Below are 19,864 nucleotides of genomic sequence, written 5' to 3' on the forward strand. Positions count from 1 at the left end.
ACCTTCACCTTTAACCTCCAAACTTCATCCCATCTTCTTCAAAAACCCTCTCTATTATCCATATTCCAACACCCCTCATTCCTACTCTTCCCAACAACCCAACAACCTCCTTCTAATTCACACAAAAACCTTACCCTTTCACCCTTTCACATTTTCTCCTTCCTTTCCTTTACATCCTAATTCATCACCTCCCATCAACAATCACATTCTTCTCCTTCACTCCTTTCCTCACACATACCAAACAAACACCAACACATAAACCCACACCAACCCAACCACCAACCAAACCCCCACACCACACAACCACATCACACATCAAACCCAAACCCCACATCCACAACCACACACACCAACCCCACCCAACACCAACACCACCCCTCACAAACACAAACCACACATCACCCAACCACCCAACCACCCCAACACACCATCCCAACACCCACATCCCCACCACCCACAACCACAAACCCACCAACCAACCACACACTCAACCACAACCACCCAACCACCAACCACAACACCCAACCCACAACCACCCCATCCCAACAACACCATCACACATCACCCCAACCAAAACACATCACAAACCCTCACCCCATCACACACCCCCACCACATCACCAACCCTAACACCATCCACCACACCCCATCCAACATCCACATACCACACCCCATCCACAACCCCACCCAACCATCCACCAAACTCACCCATCCACACCCTCAACCATCCACCCAAACCACCCCAACTCCAACCACACCACATCACACCATCCCCAACCCCACTACCCCCATCACCCCACACCCCACCAACACACCCAACCACACATCACACCCACACCCTCACCCATCCCACCACCCTACCAACACCCACATCCCAACACTACACCCATACCAACACCACAACATCCCACCTCACACTCAACCCTCACCCACACCATCACCACACCCTCACCATCACCCACTCAACATCCCCCCCACATCACCCATCACACCTCCACACTCACCATCACAACTCACCCATCAAACTACAACCACATCCACCCCATACTCACCCATCACCACAACCTCCCACCAAACCCTCACCCTTCCCACCATCAATACAACTAACCACTACTTCCCCCTACCCCAACCATCCATCTAAACCACAAATACATCACATCATCACTCACCCTAAACCCTCAATAACATTCTCCAACCTCATCTCCATCATCACTACAAACCTAAAAATCACTACAAACAATACTCACAACCCCTCAACCTAACTAAATAAAATACAAACTCATACATATCAAATTGCAATACAACAACAAACCAATTTCATCCCTCTATATTCCTTCCCACAACTTTCCTTATCCAACTTATTCATCTCCTCTCACAAACCCCCCCACACCCGCATAGACACCAATCATCCAGAGTGAGTTAGGAAGTACCAGCAGGTAAATGCTCTAACACAACCATGCTTACAACTAGAATCTCACCAGATAACTTACCAGAGTCAACATGAGCCGTGAGTAACTTTATCCTGGCAACTAATTTATATAAAATCGCACCGTTATGCTATGCCAAATGATCTTATACACACCACTGTTAAATATCAAGTAAATAATACAGTTACTTTCAAACTGTAAACCTCTGGTCTGTGTGGTGATATCTGCTATTTCATAGACGACTATAGTAGTGTAGAGGAGACTAGATTGAATTCAGTCAGTAAATTACTGCCACTGAGGTATCTGTTAGTGCCCCAGATGTGCGCTGCTGAGGTAGCAAATGGAAAAACGTGACAGCATCTGGATCGTAAGAGGAAACAAAAGGAAAAATAGGGAGGTATTGCTTCAGTTGTACAAGGTATTGGTGAGGCCGCACCTGGAATACTGCGTACAGTTTTGGTGTCCATACTTAAGAAAGGACATACTTGCTCTCGAGTCAGTACAAAGAAGGTTCACTCGGTTAATCCCGGGGATGAGGGGATGGACATATGAGGAGAGGTTGAGTAGATTGGGACTCTACTCATTGGAGTTCAGAAGAATGAGAGGCGATCTTATTGAAACATATAAGATTGTGAAGGGGTTGGATCGGGTGGATGCGGGGAAGATGTTCCCGATGATGGGTGAAACTAGAACTAGGGGCATAGTCTTAGAATAAGGGGCTGCTCTTTCAAAACTGAGATGAGGAGGAACTACTTCACTCAGAGGGTGGTAGGTCCATGGAATATGCTGCCCCAAAAAGCTGTAGAAGCTACATCATTACATAAATTTAAAACAGAAATAGACAGTTTCCTAGAAGTAAAGGGAATTAAGGGTTACGGGGAGCGGGCAGGAATTTGGACATGAGTCTAGGTTCGGATCGGTCATGGCCCTGTGGGTAGCGGAGCGGGCCCAGGGGCCGTGTAGCCTGATCCTGCTCCTATTTCATGTGTCTAATTCTGTTAGATTCAGGAGATGGTTCTGTGATAGTGGATTGGTGGTTAGGATCAGATCAGTCATGATCTTATTGAATGGTGGAGCAGGCTCGAGGGGCCGATTGGCCTACTCCTGCTCCTATTTCTTATGTTCTTATCTGTTTTCAGCAGGGTGTCGGATCAGAACCTGGAACAGGTTCATCCGGCCCGCGGACCTGCCCTCAGAGGCGGACTGACTATCGGGAAATGTCCCCGAGTGTCCCCCGGACCTTCCACCGGTGAATTTGGACTCTGGGTCTTTCTAAAGCCGGTCTGTCCCGGGGCTCTGAGGCGTTTCCCGAGCTCCCCCCTCCCCGCTCTCCAGCCGCCTTCACTCACTCTGCAGCGCTTCTCTGCTCTGCAGTGAAACCCCGATTAAAATGAGACGGAGCTGGCGGGCCTTGGGGAAGTGTGGCCAATGGCCGCGGTGGGAAAGCAGCTCGAGTGAGCCGGACCGCGGGAATCCACCGGAGACACGGCCATGGAGCGCCACCTTCCGGCTGTGGAGCCACATTACAGGCAGCGAGCTCACCGGCTTCCTGCAGTTCTGACCAAGGCTCATCGACCTGAAACTCGGTGTCTCTCCCTACACATGCTGCCTGACCTGCTGAGGATTTCCAGCATTTCCTGTGTTTATTCCTGCAGTTCACACCTCATTCTGGACTTAGCTGGACATTTTGAACTACCGCCCAAAACCAATTTTATCCCCAGAATTCGTTCATTGATTTTTTTTTGTTCGTAATGAATTTGCATCCAACCAGCGATCACGTGGTTTTAGAGCAGTCTCGCCATGCTTATTACATTCATTAATCTAACAATACAAACAAAGCGAACGAAAGTAACAAAAATGTTGTCAGACAAAAACTCTAAAGCAGGAAGTTCAGGCGCTGCTTACTGGTCTGTCAGGAGCAAGATACCCGTGGATGTAGTGGAAGAAAGTTCACGGGCACTGTTGTTGGCCACACATTGAGATCCAGATCTTACTCAGGCCAACAGAGGCAGGTAAAGAAGAGAGGAAAGGAGCATCAATCACACAGGGGCATGGAGTTTCCCAGCAGAACCAGGGTGTATTCCAGCAGATGCATGAAGCACACAGCAGAGGCAATCAGCATCCCAGCAGAAGCAGGGAGCTCACATCAGAGCCAAGACACGTCCCAGCACAGGCAGTGAGGTAAAGAAATAAAACAAAGGTTCTCTCTTCTTCTGTATCTGCTCGAAGCAGGTTACATTTCCGTATTAGCAGAGACATGGTGTGAACAATAATATAAAAAACAGAATCTACTAATACAATAAACCTGAATTGGAAAAGGTGTTTCAGGTGTATAACGCCTCATCACGAGTTCTGATGAAAAGATTCACATTCAAACCATCAATCGGCTCTTTTCTCTTTACAGATACTGACTGGTCTGCCATGCACTGCCGGCACTTTGTGTTTTATATCCGGGAGGAACAGTTTGCCAGTGAGCCCCATCAGCTGGGAACAGATGTGTGGCACTGGAGGGGCGGGGGGAAAAGGGGACAACTGAATTTGCCACACTACAGTGACAGAGCTTACTCATGAAAAAAATAAGTTGAAAACCACAATATTTCTCAATGCACTGAGGGCTGTAAAAGAGATTTCACTGCAGCTTATAGGGCAGCACAGCTCAGACTGGGAGATCACCATGTGTGGAGTGCAGCGAGCACCGTGGCACAGTGAGCTGAGCACCAGCACAGCCAATCGCCTTTTTATAATGTGGCTTTCTTTGTAGAAGTCCCTCAATCCTCAATTTCCTCGCTTCTTCTCCTGAAGGCACTAACTCCAGTCTCGGGAACAGCCGAGCTGAGCTCAGTTGTGTCCTCACCTGATGGCCACGTCCAGCGGGAGGAGTCACTGGAGAGCACCCAGGCTGGGGCTCTTTTCTCTAGATAAGAGAAGACTGAGGGATGATGTCGCATTTAAAAGTTCTTTAGAATAATTTCTCCATGACTACACAAAGCACTCTGGGTACAGATATATTGTGTATCAGCAAAACAGGTTTATTATGCATTAAACATCCAGTACAAAGAAGTAATACTGAACAAGAAGATAGTCACAGTCTGTTCATCGAACCCTGGCATTCCTCTGAGTGACTGTGGCGCTAATTACATTACATGGACATTACATTAAACCTACCTCTTTGACCAAGCTCAGTATCAGATTTGGTTTGATAACATTCCTGTGAAGCGCCTTGGGTCATTTTACTATGTTTAAGGTGCTATATAAATGCAATTTGTTGTTGTTGTTTGATTCAAATCCAGGACCAAGGGGTGAAGTAACGGTCTGACACATACCTAGGGCGCTGCCTAGGATAATCCAGTAACTAGTTTCCATTCACTTTTGACCAAAGTATCTCCCAGGCACCCTCTGGAAATAAATTTCATGTCTTCAGCAACCACTTCAGAGATTTTTTAACTGATTAATCTCCTCTCTGTACTCGGAATACAGGCCCAGATTTTGGAATTCCGCTCTCCTGACACACAGCAAGAGCCCATATTGGGAAATTCCACAATCCCAACCTGTGCTTTTTTGAACATTGGACAGACCGGGATGCGGATTTTCCTGACAGGGACTCGGTGTGTGCCAGGAGCACGGAACAGGGAATTCTACGCTCGTGTTTATTTTCCATTCTTTTTCTGATCCCATCGTCTTTCAGTTCTGAAGGAAGGTCCTGCCTGAATTGTCTGATCCGCCGAGTGTTTCAGCATTTGCAGTTTTTGATATTCCCTCAGTACCGGTTTCCACCAGCAGGTGGTAATACTGCACTGTAAAACTTTACAGCGCTTTGTACAGCTCGCCATCTCCATCTCCTGGCTGAAAGTGGCACTACAATCAACTGCAGGGGAACGTCAAACACTCTGGGGCGAATTTTCACTTTTACCACAACAAGCGTTAGCGGATCGGCCGCCCGTTTTACAGCCCGCACCGCAGTAAAAGTAAACATTCAGCCCGTTAAACCGGAGATTTGCAAACTCCCCGTCATCTTGAAGAGAGATAGTTTGTGTGTTTCTCATCACTAATGGTGCTGATGAACTGAGGAACGTCCTCATTTTGAGAGCACAACTTATACCTGCTTTTTAATATAAAGGAGTGGGGCAGTGATGAGAAAGGGCAGGGATGGAGTTGCTGTCGGTTTTACTTTTTATTTTAGTCTTTGTTTTTATTACAGTGTCAGCCAGTGGCTCAGTTGGTGGCACTCTCGCTTCCTGAGTCAGAAAGTTGTGGGTTCAAGTCCCACTCCAGAGACATGAGCACAACAATCTAGGCTGACACTCCAGTGCAATACTGAGCGAGCGCTGCACTGTCGGAGGGGTCTTTTCGATGAGACCTTAAACCGAGGCCCTGTCTGCTCTCTCAGGTGGATGTAAAAGATCCCAAGGCACTATTTCAGAGAAGAGTTCTGAGGAAGGGTCATCGACCTGAAACGTTAACTCTGTTTCTCTCTCCACAGATGCTGCCTGACCTGCTGAGTATTTCCAGCATTTTCTCTGTTTATTTCAGATTTCCAGCAGCCGCAGTATTTTGCTTTTGTGTTTGAGTTTTCCCCGGTGCCTTGGCCAATATTTATCCCTCAATTAGCTTAACAAAAAACAGATTATCTGGTCATTATCACATTGCTGTCTGTGGGAGCTTGCTGTGCGCAGATTGGCTGCCGCGTTTCCCACATTACAACAGTGACTACACTCCAAAAAGTACTTCAGTGGCTGTAAAGCGCTTTGGGAAGCCCTGTGGTCGTGAAAGGCGCTATAGAAATGCATGTCTTTCTTTCTTCTTCTGACATTTTATATTTTTATTGGTTGTATTTACAGTCTCATTGGGATTTTACAATGTGTAATTTGGAAACTACATTTTCTAACTCCTGACCCCTGACCCCTGCTCCTGACCCGAATGGTGCGGGGTCAAGTCACTGTGACGTCATGGATGATGCGGGCCGGCCCGAGGCCCCGCCCATTTTACAGACCCGGATCGGAGCCGGAGCAGATTCTCAGCCACTTGTTCACATCCCAAGTCCCAAAGAAAGGATAAAGTTTCCCCGTGAACTTATTCCCAGTGAAGGTGTGGAGATGGGACTTGGTGTCCGCGCTGTAAAATGAAACTGTCCCGGACTCATAACTGAGATAAACTCCCACCTTCCCGGGGATCGGACTGGCGAGGAGATGGGGTCGAGGGGAGGAGTTTACATTAAACCCATCATTAAACTGCCCGATGGTCCAGAATCCAGTCTCCGGGCTCAGTGTGAACAAACTCTTCCTCTCCACAGACTCTGCGGCTACTCCCAGACTCCAGACCCGATTCCCCGCCACCTCCACCTCCCAGTAATGTCTCCCCGATGTGAATCCCTCCGATGCCAGCACACAGGGCTTGCCTGTAAACCTCTTCCCGGTGTCAAGGAGATTCCTCTCGGTCGCGGTCCATCTCACACTCTTCAGGTCCTCAGACACCTCGAGCTGTGGATGCGCTGTTTCCACATCCAGGGTCACAGAGACTGGGAGAAAAAGAAGAGAATTAGAAAGATTCACCCGGGATTAGAGAGAGACTGGCCGGGGATCGGGGGGGGGGGGAGATTGGCCGGGGATCGGGGGGAGAGACTGGCCGGGGATCGGGGGAGAGACTGGCTGGGGATCGGGGAGAGACTGGCCGTGGATCGGGGGGAGAGACTGGCCGGGGATCGGGTAGAGACTGGCCGGGGATCGGGGGGAGACAGGCCGGGGATCGGGGGGAGAGACTGGCCGGGGATCGGGGGGAGAGACTGGCCGGGGATCGGGGGGAGACTGGCCGGGGATTGGGGGGAGAGACTGGCCGGGGATCGGGGGGAGAGACTGGCCGGGGATCGGGGGAGACTGGCCGGGGATCGGGGGGAGAGACTGGCCGGGGATCGGGGGGAGAGACTGGCCGGGGATCGGGGGGAGAGACTGGCCGGGGATCGGGGGGAGAGACTGGCCGGGGATCGGGGGGAGAGACTGGCCGGGGATCGGGGGGAGAGACTGGCCGGGGATTGGGGAGAGACTGGCTGGGGATCGGGGGGAGACTGGCCGGGGATCGGGGAGAGACTGGCCGGGGATCGGGGGGAGAGACTGGCCGGGGATCGGGGAGAGACTGGCCGGGGATCGGGGGGGAGAGACTGGCCGGGGATCGGGGAGAGATGTTCTCACCGAGATCCCCCTTTCTGACTGATTTTTTTGTTTCTCAATTCGAGAAAAGAGCCGCCCTGAGGGGAGGAAACGAGGATCTGACAACAGCAGAAAACGCCGGGACTTCCAGGGAGGGAGGTCACAGCTTCTGAAAATATCAAACATTACACCCGCCTCCGCACTGTGGGATTCTGTGGGGATATAAATACTAAAATGAACAAAAGCTGGAACTGGAGCCTCAATGTACAACTAAATACTGTTCCCAGTTTAATGCACCACAAACTGGGGTTAAAATACCTGGGGGTTGAACACATTCCATACTCCTTACCAGATTACTAACTGAGGAAAGTCTCTCTGTGGGACTGGGTGTATATGGGTAGATGTGTGTGTGTGTGTTCCTCAAAGTAGAAACGTCAAAGTTTTCAGACGATATGAAACTTGTAAATGTTGTAAATAATGAGGAGGATAGTAACAGACTTCAGAAGGACATAGACAGGCTGGTGAAATGGTCAGACAAATGATCGACAAAATTTAATGCAGAGAAGTGTTTAGTGATATTTTGGTAGGAAGAATGAGGAGAGGCAATATGATCTCAATGGTACAATTTTAAGGGTGTGCAGGAACAAAGAGACCCCTGGGGGGGTATGTACATAAATCTTTGAAAGTGGCAGGACAAGTTGAGAAGGCTGTTAAAATAATATGGGATCCTTGGCTTTATTAATACAGGAATAGAGTACAAAAGCAAGGAGGTTATGCTAAACCTTTATAAATCACTGGTTAGGCCTCAGCTGGAGGATTGTGTTCAATTCTGGGCACCGCACTTTAGGAAGGATGTCAAGGCCTTGGACAGGGTGTGGAAGAAATTTAGTAGAATGGTACCTGGGATGAGGGACTTCAGTCACGTGGAGAGACTGGAGAAGCTGGGGTTGTTCTCCTCAGAGCAGAGAAGGTTAAGAGGAGATTTGACAGACGTGTTCAAAATCATGAATGTTTTTGATCGAGTAAATAAGGAGAAACTGTTTCGAATGGCAGAAGGGTTGGTAACCAGAGGACACAGATTGAAGGTGATTGGCCAAAGAACCAGAGGCGACATGAGGAAACATTTTTTACACAGCGAGTTGTTGTGATCTGGAACGCGCTGCCTGAAAGGGCAGTGGAAGCAGATTCAATAGTAACAATCCAAAGAGTATTGGATAAATAGTTCAAGGGAAAAAATGACAAGGCTGTGGGGAAAGAGCAGGGGACTGGGATTAATAGGATAGCTCTACCAAAGATGGGCCGAATGGCCTCCTTTTGTTCTGTATCATTCTATGGTCACAAAAAATAAGCATTTTATTAAGAGTGTCTAATCCTCCACCTGTGAGTAGTCTGCTTTCAAATGACCAAGAATGACTTTAAAACTGTACTGAACCATTTACTAGTTTCATTGGTGTACACCAGTCGGTTTCTTCGTAAATTAAATATATTTTAATATTTAAAAACTGTTAAAACGTGCCTACTAGTGTCTGTGCCCCTAAAAATTAGTTCAATTTGAAGAGCTTCCTCAAACGGGCACAATCAGCGGAAACTCGCCAGGCTCATTATCCCGATCTGGCGGCGGGGCCAGTTTTATGGGCGGGGTCGATAAATGGAACAACATCCAAAAGCTCAGAGGGACTTGGACTTCGAGCTTCGAGCAGTGTAAGGAGATGAGAGCTACACGCTTACAACTGTTCCTGATAAGTCCTCCAGTGAGTATCTGTCTGTCCCAGTGTAAGAATCCTGAGAAATCCCCATTTCACATTCCCACTAGCTAACATGGACGAAATGAAATAAACATTATTAGTTGTAGGTTTAGGTTGGTATTAGGTAACTGTTAGTCAATGTTCGCCAATTCTTGAATAATCGTGCTTATAAACCAGTGTAATATGCCTTGGGTAGACCCGGTTAGATTTTAAAATGGAAGAAAGAGGCCTTGGGCCTGCTTGACCAAATATTAAAGGTGCAGACTTTAACAAGCCTTGTTAGCAAAGCGACAGTCAGTCTGTGAGAAAAGCTGAGAGAATTAATGGAATTCCAGAGACTGAGATACGAGGCAGGGACTGTAAGATTGTTATGAATTACATGTTCGTTGTTTTTTTGAATACTTGTTTTGATATGTTAGAACATCCGCAGTGAATTATAAAAACAAAGGCTAACAGCAAGTGCCATATCTCAACCTGTGGAGACATATTCCTTTAGTATTGCCATAAATACCCCAGATAAAACCGCTTGGACCACCCAGCATTGACATCGGTACCGGCTACAGACATGACAATGGCACACCCAGCCCAGTCGACCCTGCAAAGTCCTCCTCACCAACATCTGGGGACTTGTGCCAATATTGGGAGAGCTGTTCCACAGACAAGTAAAGCAACAGCCTGACATACTCATACTCACAGAATCATACCTTTCAGCCACTGTCCCAAACTCCTCCATCACCATCCCTGGACATTTCCTGTCCCACCGGCAGGACAGACCCACCAGGAGTGGTGGCACAGTGGTATACAGTCGGGAAGGATTGGTCCTGGGAGTCCTCAATATTCACTCCGGATCTCCTGAAGTCTCATGGCTTTAGGTAAAGCATGGTCTGTCTGTGCCAGTAATCTCATGGTCACTGTATAATCTGTCTGTACCAGTAATATCACGGTCACTGTATAATCTGTCTGTACCAGTAATCTCACGGTCACTGTATGATCTGTCTGTAACAGTAATCTCATGGTTACTGTATGATCTGTCTGTGCTAGTAATATCACGGGCACTGTATGATCTGACTGTACCAGTAATCTCACGGTCACTGTATGATCTGTCTGTACCAGTAATCTCACAGTCACTGTATGATCTGTCTGTGCCAGTAATCTCACGGTCACTGTATGATCTGTCTGTACCAGTAATCTCACAGTCACTGTATGATCTGTCTGTACCAGTAATCTCACAGTCACTGTATGATCTGTCTGTACCAGTAATCTCATGGTCACTGTAGGATCTGTCTGTACCAGTAATCTCACGGTCACTGTATGATCTGTCTGCACCAGTAATATCACGGTCACGGTATGATCTCAGTGTACCAGTAATCTCACGGTCACTGTATGATCTGTCTGTACCAGTAATCTCACGGTCACTGTATGATCTGTCTGTACCAGTAATCTCACGGTCACTGTATGATCTGTCTGTACCAGTAATCTCACGGTCTCTGTATGATCTATCTGTACCAATAATGTCACGTTCACTTCATGATATGTCTGTACTAGTAATCTCACTGTAACATTATGATCTGTCTGTTTCAGTAATCTCACGGTCATTGTATGATCTGTCTGTGCCAGTAATCTCACAGTCATGTATGATCTGTCTGTACCAGTAATCTCATGGTCACTGTATGATCTGTCTGTACCAGTAATCTCACGGTCACTGTATCATCTGTCTGTACCAGTAATCGCACAGTCACTCTATGATCTGTCTGTGCCAGTAATCTCACAGTCACTGTATGATCTGTTTGTACCAGTAATCTCAAGGTCTCTGTATGATCTGTCTGTACCAGTAATCTCACAGTCACTGTATGATCTGTCTGTACCAGTAATCTCACGGTCACTGTATGATCTGTCTGTACCAGTCATGTCACGGTCACTGTATGATCTGTCTGTGCTAGTAATATCACGGGCACTGTATGATCTGACTGTACCAGTAATCTCACAGTCACTGTATGATCTGTCTGTGCTAGTAATATCACGGGCACTGTATGATCTGTCTGTACCAGTAATCTCACGGTCACTGTATGATCTGTCTGTACCAGTCATGTCACGGTCACTGTATGATCTGTCTGTGCTAGTAATCTCACAGTCACTGTATGATCTGTCTGTGCCAGTAATATCATGATCTGACTGTACCAGTAATCTCACGGTCTCTGTATGATCTGTCTGTATCAGTAATCTCATGTTCACTCCATGATCTGTCTGTATCAGTAATCTCATGTTCACTGTATGATCTGTCTGTACCAGTAATCACACGGTCAATGTATGATCTGTCTGTACCAGTAATCCCAAAGTCACTGTATGATCTGTCTGTACCAGTAATCTCACGGTCACTGTATGATCTGTCTGTACCAGTAATCTCATGGTCACTGTATGATCTGTCTGTACCAGTAATCTCACGGTCACTCTATGATCTGTCTGTACCAGTATTCTCATGGTCACTGTATGATCTGTCTGTACCAGTAATCTCACTGTCTCTGTATAATCTGTCTGTACCAGTAATCTCACGTTCACTGTATGATCTGTGTATACCAGTAATCTCACGGTCACTGTATGATCTGTCTGTGCCAGTAATATCACGGTCACTGTATAATCTGTCAGTGCCAGTAATCTCACGGTCACTGTATGATCTGTCAGTGCCAGTAATCTCATGGTCACTGTATGATCTGTGTGTCCCAGTAATCTCATAGGCACTGTATGCTCGGTCTATGCCAGTAATCTCACCGTCACGGTATCATCTGCCTGTACCAGTAATCTCACGGTCATGTATGATCTGTCTGTACCAGTAATATCATGGTCACTGTATGATCTGTCTGTACCAGTAATCTCACGGTCTCTGTATAATCTGTAAGTACCAGTAATCTCATGGTCACTGTATGATCTGTCTGTACCAGTAATCTCACGGTCTCTGTATGATCTGTCTGTACCAGTAATCTCACGGTCACTGTATGATCTGTCTGTACCAGTAATCTCACGGTCACTGTATGATCTGTCTGTACCAGTAATCTCACGTTCACGGTATGATCTGACTGTACCAGTAATCTCACGGTCACTGTATGATCTGTCTGTACCAGTAATCTCACGGTCACTGTATGATCTGTCTCTACTAGTAATCTCACGGTCACTGTATGATCTGAGTGTTCCAGTAATCTCACAGTCAGTGTATGATCTGTCTGTACCAGTAATCTCAAGGTCACTGTATGATTTGTCTGTGCCAGTAATATCACCGTCACTGTATGATCTGTCTGTACCAGTAATCTCACGGTCACTGTATGATCTGTCTGTGCCAGTAATATCACGATCACTGTATGAACTGACTGTACCAGTAATCTCACGGTCTCTGTATGATCTGTCGGTACTAGTAATCTCACGGTCAATGTATGATCTGTCTGTACCAGTAATCTCACGGTCACTGTATGATCTGTCTGTACCAGTAATCTCACAGTCACTGTATGATCTATCTGTACCAATAATGTCACGTTCACTTCATGATATGTCTGTACTAGTAATCTCACTGTAACATTATGATCTGTCTGTTTCAGTAATCTCACGGTCATTGTATGATCTGTCTGTACCAGTAATCTCGCAGTGATTGTATGATCTGTCTGTGCCAGTAATCTCACAGTCATGTATGATCTGTCTGTACCAGTAATCTCAAGGTCACTGTATGATCTGTTTGTACCAGTAATCTCATGGTCACTGCATGATCTGTCTGTACCAGTAATCTCACGGTCACTGTATCATCTGTCTGTACCAGTAATCTCACAGTCACTGTATGATCTGTCTGTGCCAGTAATATCATGGTCACTGTATAATCTGTCTGTACCAGTAATCTCACGGTCACTGTATGATCTGTCTGTACCAGTCATGTCACGGTCACTGTATGATCTGTCTGTGCTAGTAATATCACGGGCACTGTATGATCTGACTGTACCAGTAATCTCACAGTCACTGTATGATCTGTCTGTACCAGTAATCTCACGGTCACTGTATGATCTGTCTGTACCAGTCATGTCACGGTCACTGTATGATCTGTCTGTGCTAGTAACATCACGGGCACTGTATGATCTGACATTACCAGTAATCTCACAGTCACTGTATGATCTGTCTGTGCTAGTAATATCACGGGCACTGTATGATCTGTCTGTACCAGTAATCTCACGGTCACTGTATGATCTGTCTGTACCAGTCATGTCACGGTCACTGTATGATCTGTCTGTGCTAGTAATCTCACAGTCACTGTATGATCTGTCTGTGCCAGTAATATCATGATCTGACTGTACCAGTAATCTCACGGTCTCTGTATGATCTGTCTGTATCAGTAATCTCATGTTCACTCCATGATCTGTCTGTATCAGTAATCTCATGTTCACTGTATGATCTGTCTGTACCAGTAATCACACGGTCAATGTATGATCTGTCTGTACCAGTAATCCCAAAGTCACTGTATGATCTGTCTGTACCAGTAATCTCACGGTCACTGTATGATCTGTCTGTACCAGTAATCTCATGGTCACTGTATGATCTGTCTGTACCAGTAATCTCACGGTCACTCTATGATCTGTCTGTACCAGTATTCTCATGGTCACTGTATGATCTGTCTGTACCAGTAATCTCACTGTCTCTGTATAATCTGTCTGTACCAGTAATCTCACGTTCACTGTATGATCTGTGTATACCAGTAATCTCACGGTCACTGTATGATCTGTCTGTGCCAGTAATATCACGGTCACTGTATAATCTGTCAGTGCCAGTAATCTCACGGTCACTGTATGATCTGTCAGTGCCAGTAATCTCATGGTCACTGTATGATCTGTGTGTCCCAGTAATCTCATAGGCACTGTATGCTCAGTCTATGCCAGTAATCTCACCGTCACGGTATCATCTGCCTGTACCAGTAATCTCACGGTCATGTATGATCTGTCTGTACCAGTAATATCATGGTCACTGTATGATCTGTCTGTACCAGTAATCTCACGGTCTCTGTATAATCTGTAAGTACCAGTAATCTCATGGTCACTGTATGATCTGTCTGTACCAGTAATCTCACGGTCTCTGTATGATCTGTCTGTACCAGTAATCTCACGGTCACTGTATGATCTGTCTGTACCAGTAATCTCACGGTCACTGTATGATCTGTCTGTACCAGTAATCTCACGTTCACGGTATGATCTGACTGTACCAGTAATCTCACGGTCACTGTATGATCTGTCTGTACCAGTAATCTCACGGTCACTGTATGATCTGTCTCTACTAGTAATCTCATGGTCACTGTATGATCTGAGTGTTCCAGTAATCTCACAGTCAGTGTATGATCTGTCTGTACCAGTAATCTCACGGTCACTGTATGATTTGTCTGTGCCAGTAATATCACCGTCACTGTATGATCTGTCTGTACCAGTAATCTCACGGTCACTGTATGATCTGTCTGTGCCAGTAATATCACGATCACTGTATGAACTGACTGTACCAGTAATCTCACAGTCTCTGTATGATCTGTCGGTACTAGTAATCTCACGGTCAATGTATGATCTGTCTGTACCAGTAATCTCACGGTCACTGTATGATCTGTCTGTACCAGTAATCTCACAGTCACTGTATGATCTATCTGTACCAATAATGTCACGTTCACTTCATGATATGTCTGTACTAGTAATCTCACTGTAACATTATGATCTGTCTGTTTCAGTAATCTCACGGTCATTGTATGATCTGTCTGTACCAGTAATCTCGCAGTGATTGTATGATCTGTCTGTGCCAGTAATCTCACAGTCATGTATGATCTGTCTGTACCAGTAATCTCAAGGTCACTGTATGATCTGTTTGTACCAGTAATCTCATGGTCACTGCATGATCTGTCTGTACCAGTAATCTCACGGTCACTGTATCATCTGTCTGTACCAGTAATCTCACAGTCACTGTATGATCTGTCTGTGCCAGTAATATCATGGTCACTGTATAATCTGTCTGTACCAGTAATCTCACGGTCACTGTATGATCTGTCTGTACCAGTCATGTCACGGTCACTGTATGATCTGTCTGTGCTAGTAATATCACGGGCACTGTATGATCTGACTGTACCAGTAATCTCACAGTCACTGTATGATCTGTCTGTGGCAGTAATATCATGATCTGACTGTACCAGTAATCTCACGGTCTCTGTATGATCTGGAAGTATCAGTAATCTCATGGTCACTGTATCATCTGTCTGTACCAGTAATGTCACGGTCACTGTATGATCTGTCTGTATCAGTAATCTCATGTTCACTCCATGATCTGTCTGTATCAGTAATCTCATGTTCACTGTATGATCTGTCTGTACCAGTAATCTCACGGTCACTGTATGATCTGTCTGTACCAGTAATCACACGGTCAATGTATGATCTGTCTGTACCAGTAATCTCACAGTCACTGTATGATCTATCTGTACCAGTAATCCCATAGTCACTGTATGATCTGTCTGTACCAGTAATCTCACGGTCACTGTATGATCTGTCTGTACCAGTAATCCCATGGTCACTCTATGATCTGTCTGTACCAGTAATCTCACGGTCACTCTATGATCTGTCTGTACTAGTAATCTCACGGTCACTGTATGATCTGTCTGTACCAGTACTCTCACTGTCTCTGTATAATCTGTCTGTACCAGTAATCTCACGGTCACTGTATGATCTGTCTGTGCCAGTAATATCACGGTCACTGTATAATCTGTCAGTGCCAGTAATCTCACGGTCACTGTATGATCTGTCAGTGCCAGTAATCTCATGGTCACTGTATGATCTGTGTGTACCAGTAATCTCATAGGCACTGTATGCTCGGTCTATGCCAGTAATCTCACCGTCACCGTATCATCTGCCTGTACCAGTAATCTCACGGTCATGTATGATCTGTCTGTACCAGTAATATCATGATCTGACTGTACCAGTAATCTGACGGTCACTGTATGATCTGTCTGTACCAGTAATCTCATGGTCACTGTATGATCTGTCTGCACCAGTAATCTCACAGTCACTGTATGATCTGTCTGTACCAGTAATCTCACGGTCACTGTATGATCTGTCTGTACCAGTAATCTCACGGTCTCTGTGTGATCTGTCTGTGCCAGTAATATCATGATCTGACTGTACCAGTAATCTGACGGTCACTGTATGATCTGTCTGTACCACTAATCTCACGTTCACAGTATGATCTGTGCATACCAGTAATCTCACGGTCACTGCATGATCTGTCTGTACCAGTAATCTCACGGTCACTGTCTGATCTGTCTGTGCCAGTAATATCACGGTCACTGTATGATCTGTGCATACCAGTAATCTCACGGTCACTGTATGATCTGTCTGTGCCAGTAATCTCACGGTCACTGTATGATCTGTCAGTGCCAGTAATCTCATGGTCACTGTATGATCTGTCTGTACCAGTAATCTAACGGTCACTGCATGATCTGAGTGTAGCAGTAATCTCATATGCACTGTATGATCTGTCCATGCCAGTAATCTCACGGTCACGGTATCATCTGCCTGTACCAGTAATCTCACTGTCATGTATGATCTGTCTGTACCAGTAATATCACGGTCTCTGTATGATCTGAGTGTACCAGTAATATCACGGTCACTGTATGATCTGAGTGTACAAGTAATCTCACAGTCACTGTATGATCTGAGTGTACCAGTAATCTCACGGTCACTGTATGATCTGTTTGTACCAGTAATCTCACGGTCTCTGTATGATCTGAGTGTACCAGTAATCTCACGGTCTCTGTATGATCTGAGTGTACCAGTAATCTCACGGTCACTGTATGATCTGTCTGTACCAGTAATCTCACGGTCACTGTATGATCAGTCTGTACCAGTAATCTCACGGTCACTGTATGATCTGAGTGTACCAGTAATCTCACAGTCACTGTATGATCTGTCTGTGCCAGTAATATCACGGGCACTGTATGATCTGACTGTACCAGTAATCTCACGGTCTCTGTATGATCTGAGTGTACCAGTAATCTCATGGTCACTGTATGATCTGTCTGTACCAGTAATCTCACGGTCACTGTATGATCTGTCTGTACCAGTAATCTCACGGTCACTGTATGATCTGAGTGTACCAGTAATCTCATGGTCACTGTATGATCTGTCTGTACCAGTAATATCATGATCTGACTGTATCAGTAATCTCACGGTCTCTGTATGACCTGTAAGTACCAGTAATCTCATGGTCACTGTATGATCTGTCTGTACCAGTAATCTCACGGTCACTGTATGATCTGTCTGTACCAGTAATCTGACGGTCACTGTATGATCTGAGTGTACCAGTAATCTCACGGTCACTGTATGATCTGTTTGTACCAGTAATCTCACGGTCTCTGTATGATCTGAGTGTACCAGTAATCTCACGGTCTCTGTATGATCTGAGTGTACCAGTAATCTCACGGTCACTGTATGATCTGTCTGTACCAGTAATCTCACGGTCACTGTATGATCAGTCTGTACCAGTAATCTCACGGTCACTGTATGATCTGAGTGTACCAGTAATCTCACAGTCACTGTATGATCTGTCTGTGCCAGTAATATCACGGGCACTGTATGATCTGACTGTACCAGTAATCTCACGGTCTCTGTATGATCTGAGTGTACCAGTAATCTCATGGTCACTGTATGATCTGTCTGTACCAGTAATCTCACGGTCACTGTATGATCTGTCTGTACCAGTAATCTCACGGTCACTGTATGATCTGAGTGTACCAGTAATCTCATGGTCACTGTATGATCTGTCTGTACCAGTAATATCATGATCTGACTGTATCAGTAATCTCACGGTCTCTGTATGACCTGTAAGTACCAGTAATCTCATGGTCACTGTATGATCTGTCTGTACCAGTAATCTCACGGTCACTGTATGATCTGTCTGTACCAGTAATCTGACGGTCACTGTATGATCTGAGTGTACCAGTAATCTCATGGTCACTGTATGATCTGAGTGTAGCAGTAATCTCATAGGCACTGTATGATCTGTATATGCCAGTAATCTCACGGTCACGGTATCATCTGTCTGTACCAGTAATATCACGGTCACTGTATGATCTGTCTGTACCAGTAATCTCACGGTCACTGTATGATCTGTCTGTACCAGTAATCTCACGGTCACTGTATGATCTGTCTGTACCAGTAATCTCACGGTCACCGTATGATCTGTCTGTGCTAGTAATATCACAGGCACTGTATGATCTGACTGCACCAGTAATCTCACGGTCTCTGTATGATCTGGAAGTACCAGTAATCTCAAGGTCACTGTATGATCTGTCTGTACCAGTAATGTCACGGTCACTGTATGATCTCAGTGTACCAGTAATCTCACGGCCACTGTATAATCTGTCTGAACCAGTAATCTCACGGTCACTGTATGATCTGTCTGTACCAGTAATCTCACGGTCACTGTATGATCTGTCTGTACCAGTAATCTCACGGTCACTGTATGATCTGTCTGTACCAGTAATCTCACGGTCACTGTATAATCTGTCTGTACCAGTAATCTGACGGTCACTGTATGATCTGTCTGTACCAGTAATCTCACGGTCACTGTATGATCTGACTGTGCCAGTAATATCATCATCTGACCATCACAGTAATCTCACAGTCACTGTATGATCTGTCTGTACCAGTAATCTTACGGTCACTGTATGATCTGTCTGTAGCAGTACTCTCACTGCCTCTGTATAATCTGTCAGTGCCAGTAATCTCACGGTCACTGTATGATCTGTCAGTGTCAGTAATCTCACAGTCACTGTATGATCTGTCTGTACCAGTACTCTCACTGTCTCTGTATAATCTGTCTGCATCAGTAATCTCACGTTCACTGTATGATCTGTGTATACCAGTAATCTCACGGTCACTGTATGATCTGTCTGTGCCAGTAATATCACGGTCACTGTACGATCTGTCAGTGCCAGTAATCTCATGGTCACTGTATGATCTGTGTGTACCAGTAATCACACGGTCACGGTATCATCTGCCTGTACTAGTAATCTCACGGTCATGTATCATCTGTCTGTACCAGTAATATCACGGTCACTGTATGATCTGAGTGTAGCAGTAATCTCATAGGCACTGTATGATCTGCCTATGCCAGTAATCTCACGGTCACGGTATCATCTGCCTGTACTAGTAATCTCACGGTCATGTATGATCTGTCTGTACCAGTAATATCACGGTCACTGTATGATCTGAGTGTACCAGTAATCTCACGGTCTCTGTATGATCTGAGTGTACCAGTAATCTCACGGTCACTGTATGATCTGTCTGTACCAGTAATCTCATGGTCTCTGTATGATCTGTCTGTACCAGTAATCTCACGGTCACTGTATGATCTGTGTGTACCAGTAATCTCACGGTCACTGTATGATCTGTCTGTACCAGTAATCTCACGGTCACTGTATGATCTGTTTGTACCAGTAATCTCACGGTCTCTGTATGATCTGAGTGTACCAGTAATCTCACGGTCACTGTATGATCTGTCTGTAC

General features: G+C 45.7%; 1 protein-coding gene across 1 annotated transcript in view; it reads right to left on the minus strand.

Moving 5' to 3' along the window:
• Positions 1-5,764: 5,764 nt before the first annotated feature.
• Positions 5,765-19,864, minus strand: part of LOC147096304 (zinc-binding protein A33-like) — a 75,204-nt gene continuing 61,104 nt past the window's right edge. The window contains exon 2 of the mRNA XM_085975140.1: positions 5,765-6,941. Within this exon, the coding sequence (XP_085831266.1) occupies positions 6,409-6,941 (533 nt within the window). The 3' untranslated portion in view covers positions 5,765-6,408. The remainder of the gene's footprint in view (positions 6,942-19,864) is intronic.

Source organism: Somniosus microcephalus, unplaced genomic scaffold (genome assembly GCF_052327205.1).
Source record: "Somniosus microcephalus isolate GS21.2 unplaced genomic scaffold, FLI_Smic_1.0 unresolved_chr1, whole genome shotgun sequence".
NCBI classification, from domain to species: domain Eukaryota; kingdom Metazoa; phylum Chordata; class Chondrichthyes; order Squaliformes; family Somniosidae; genus Somniosus; species Somniosus microcephalus.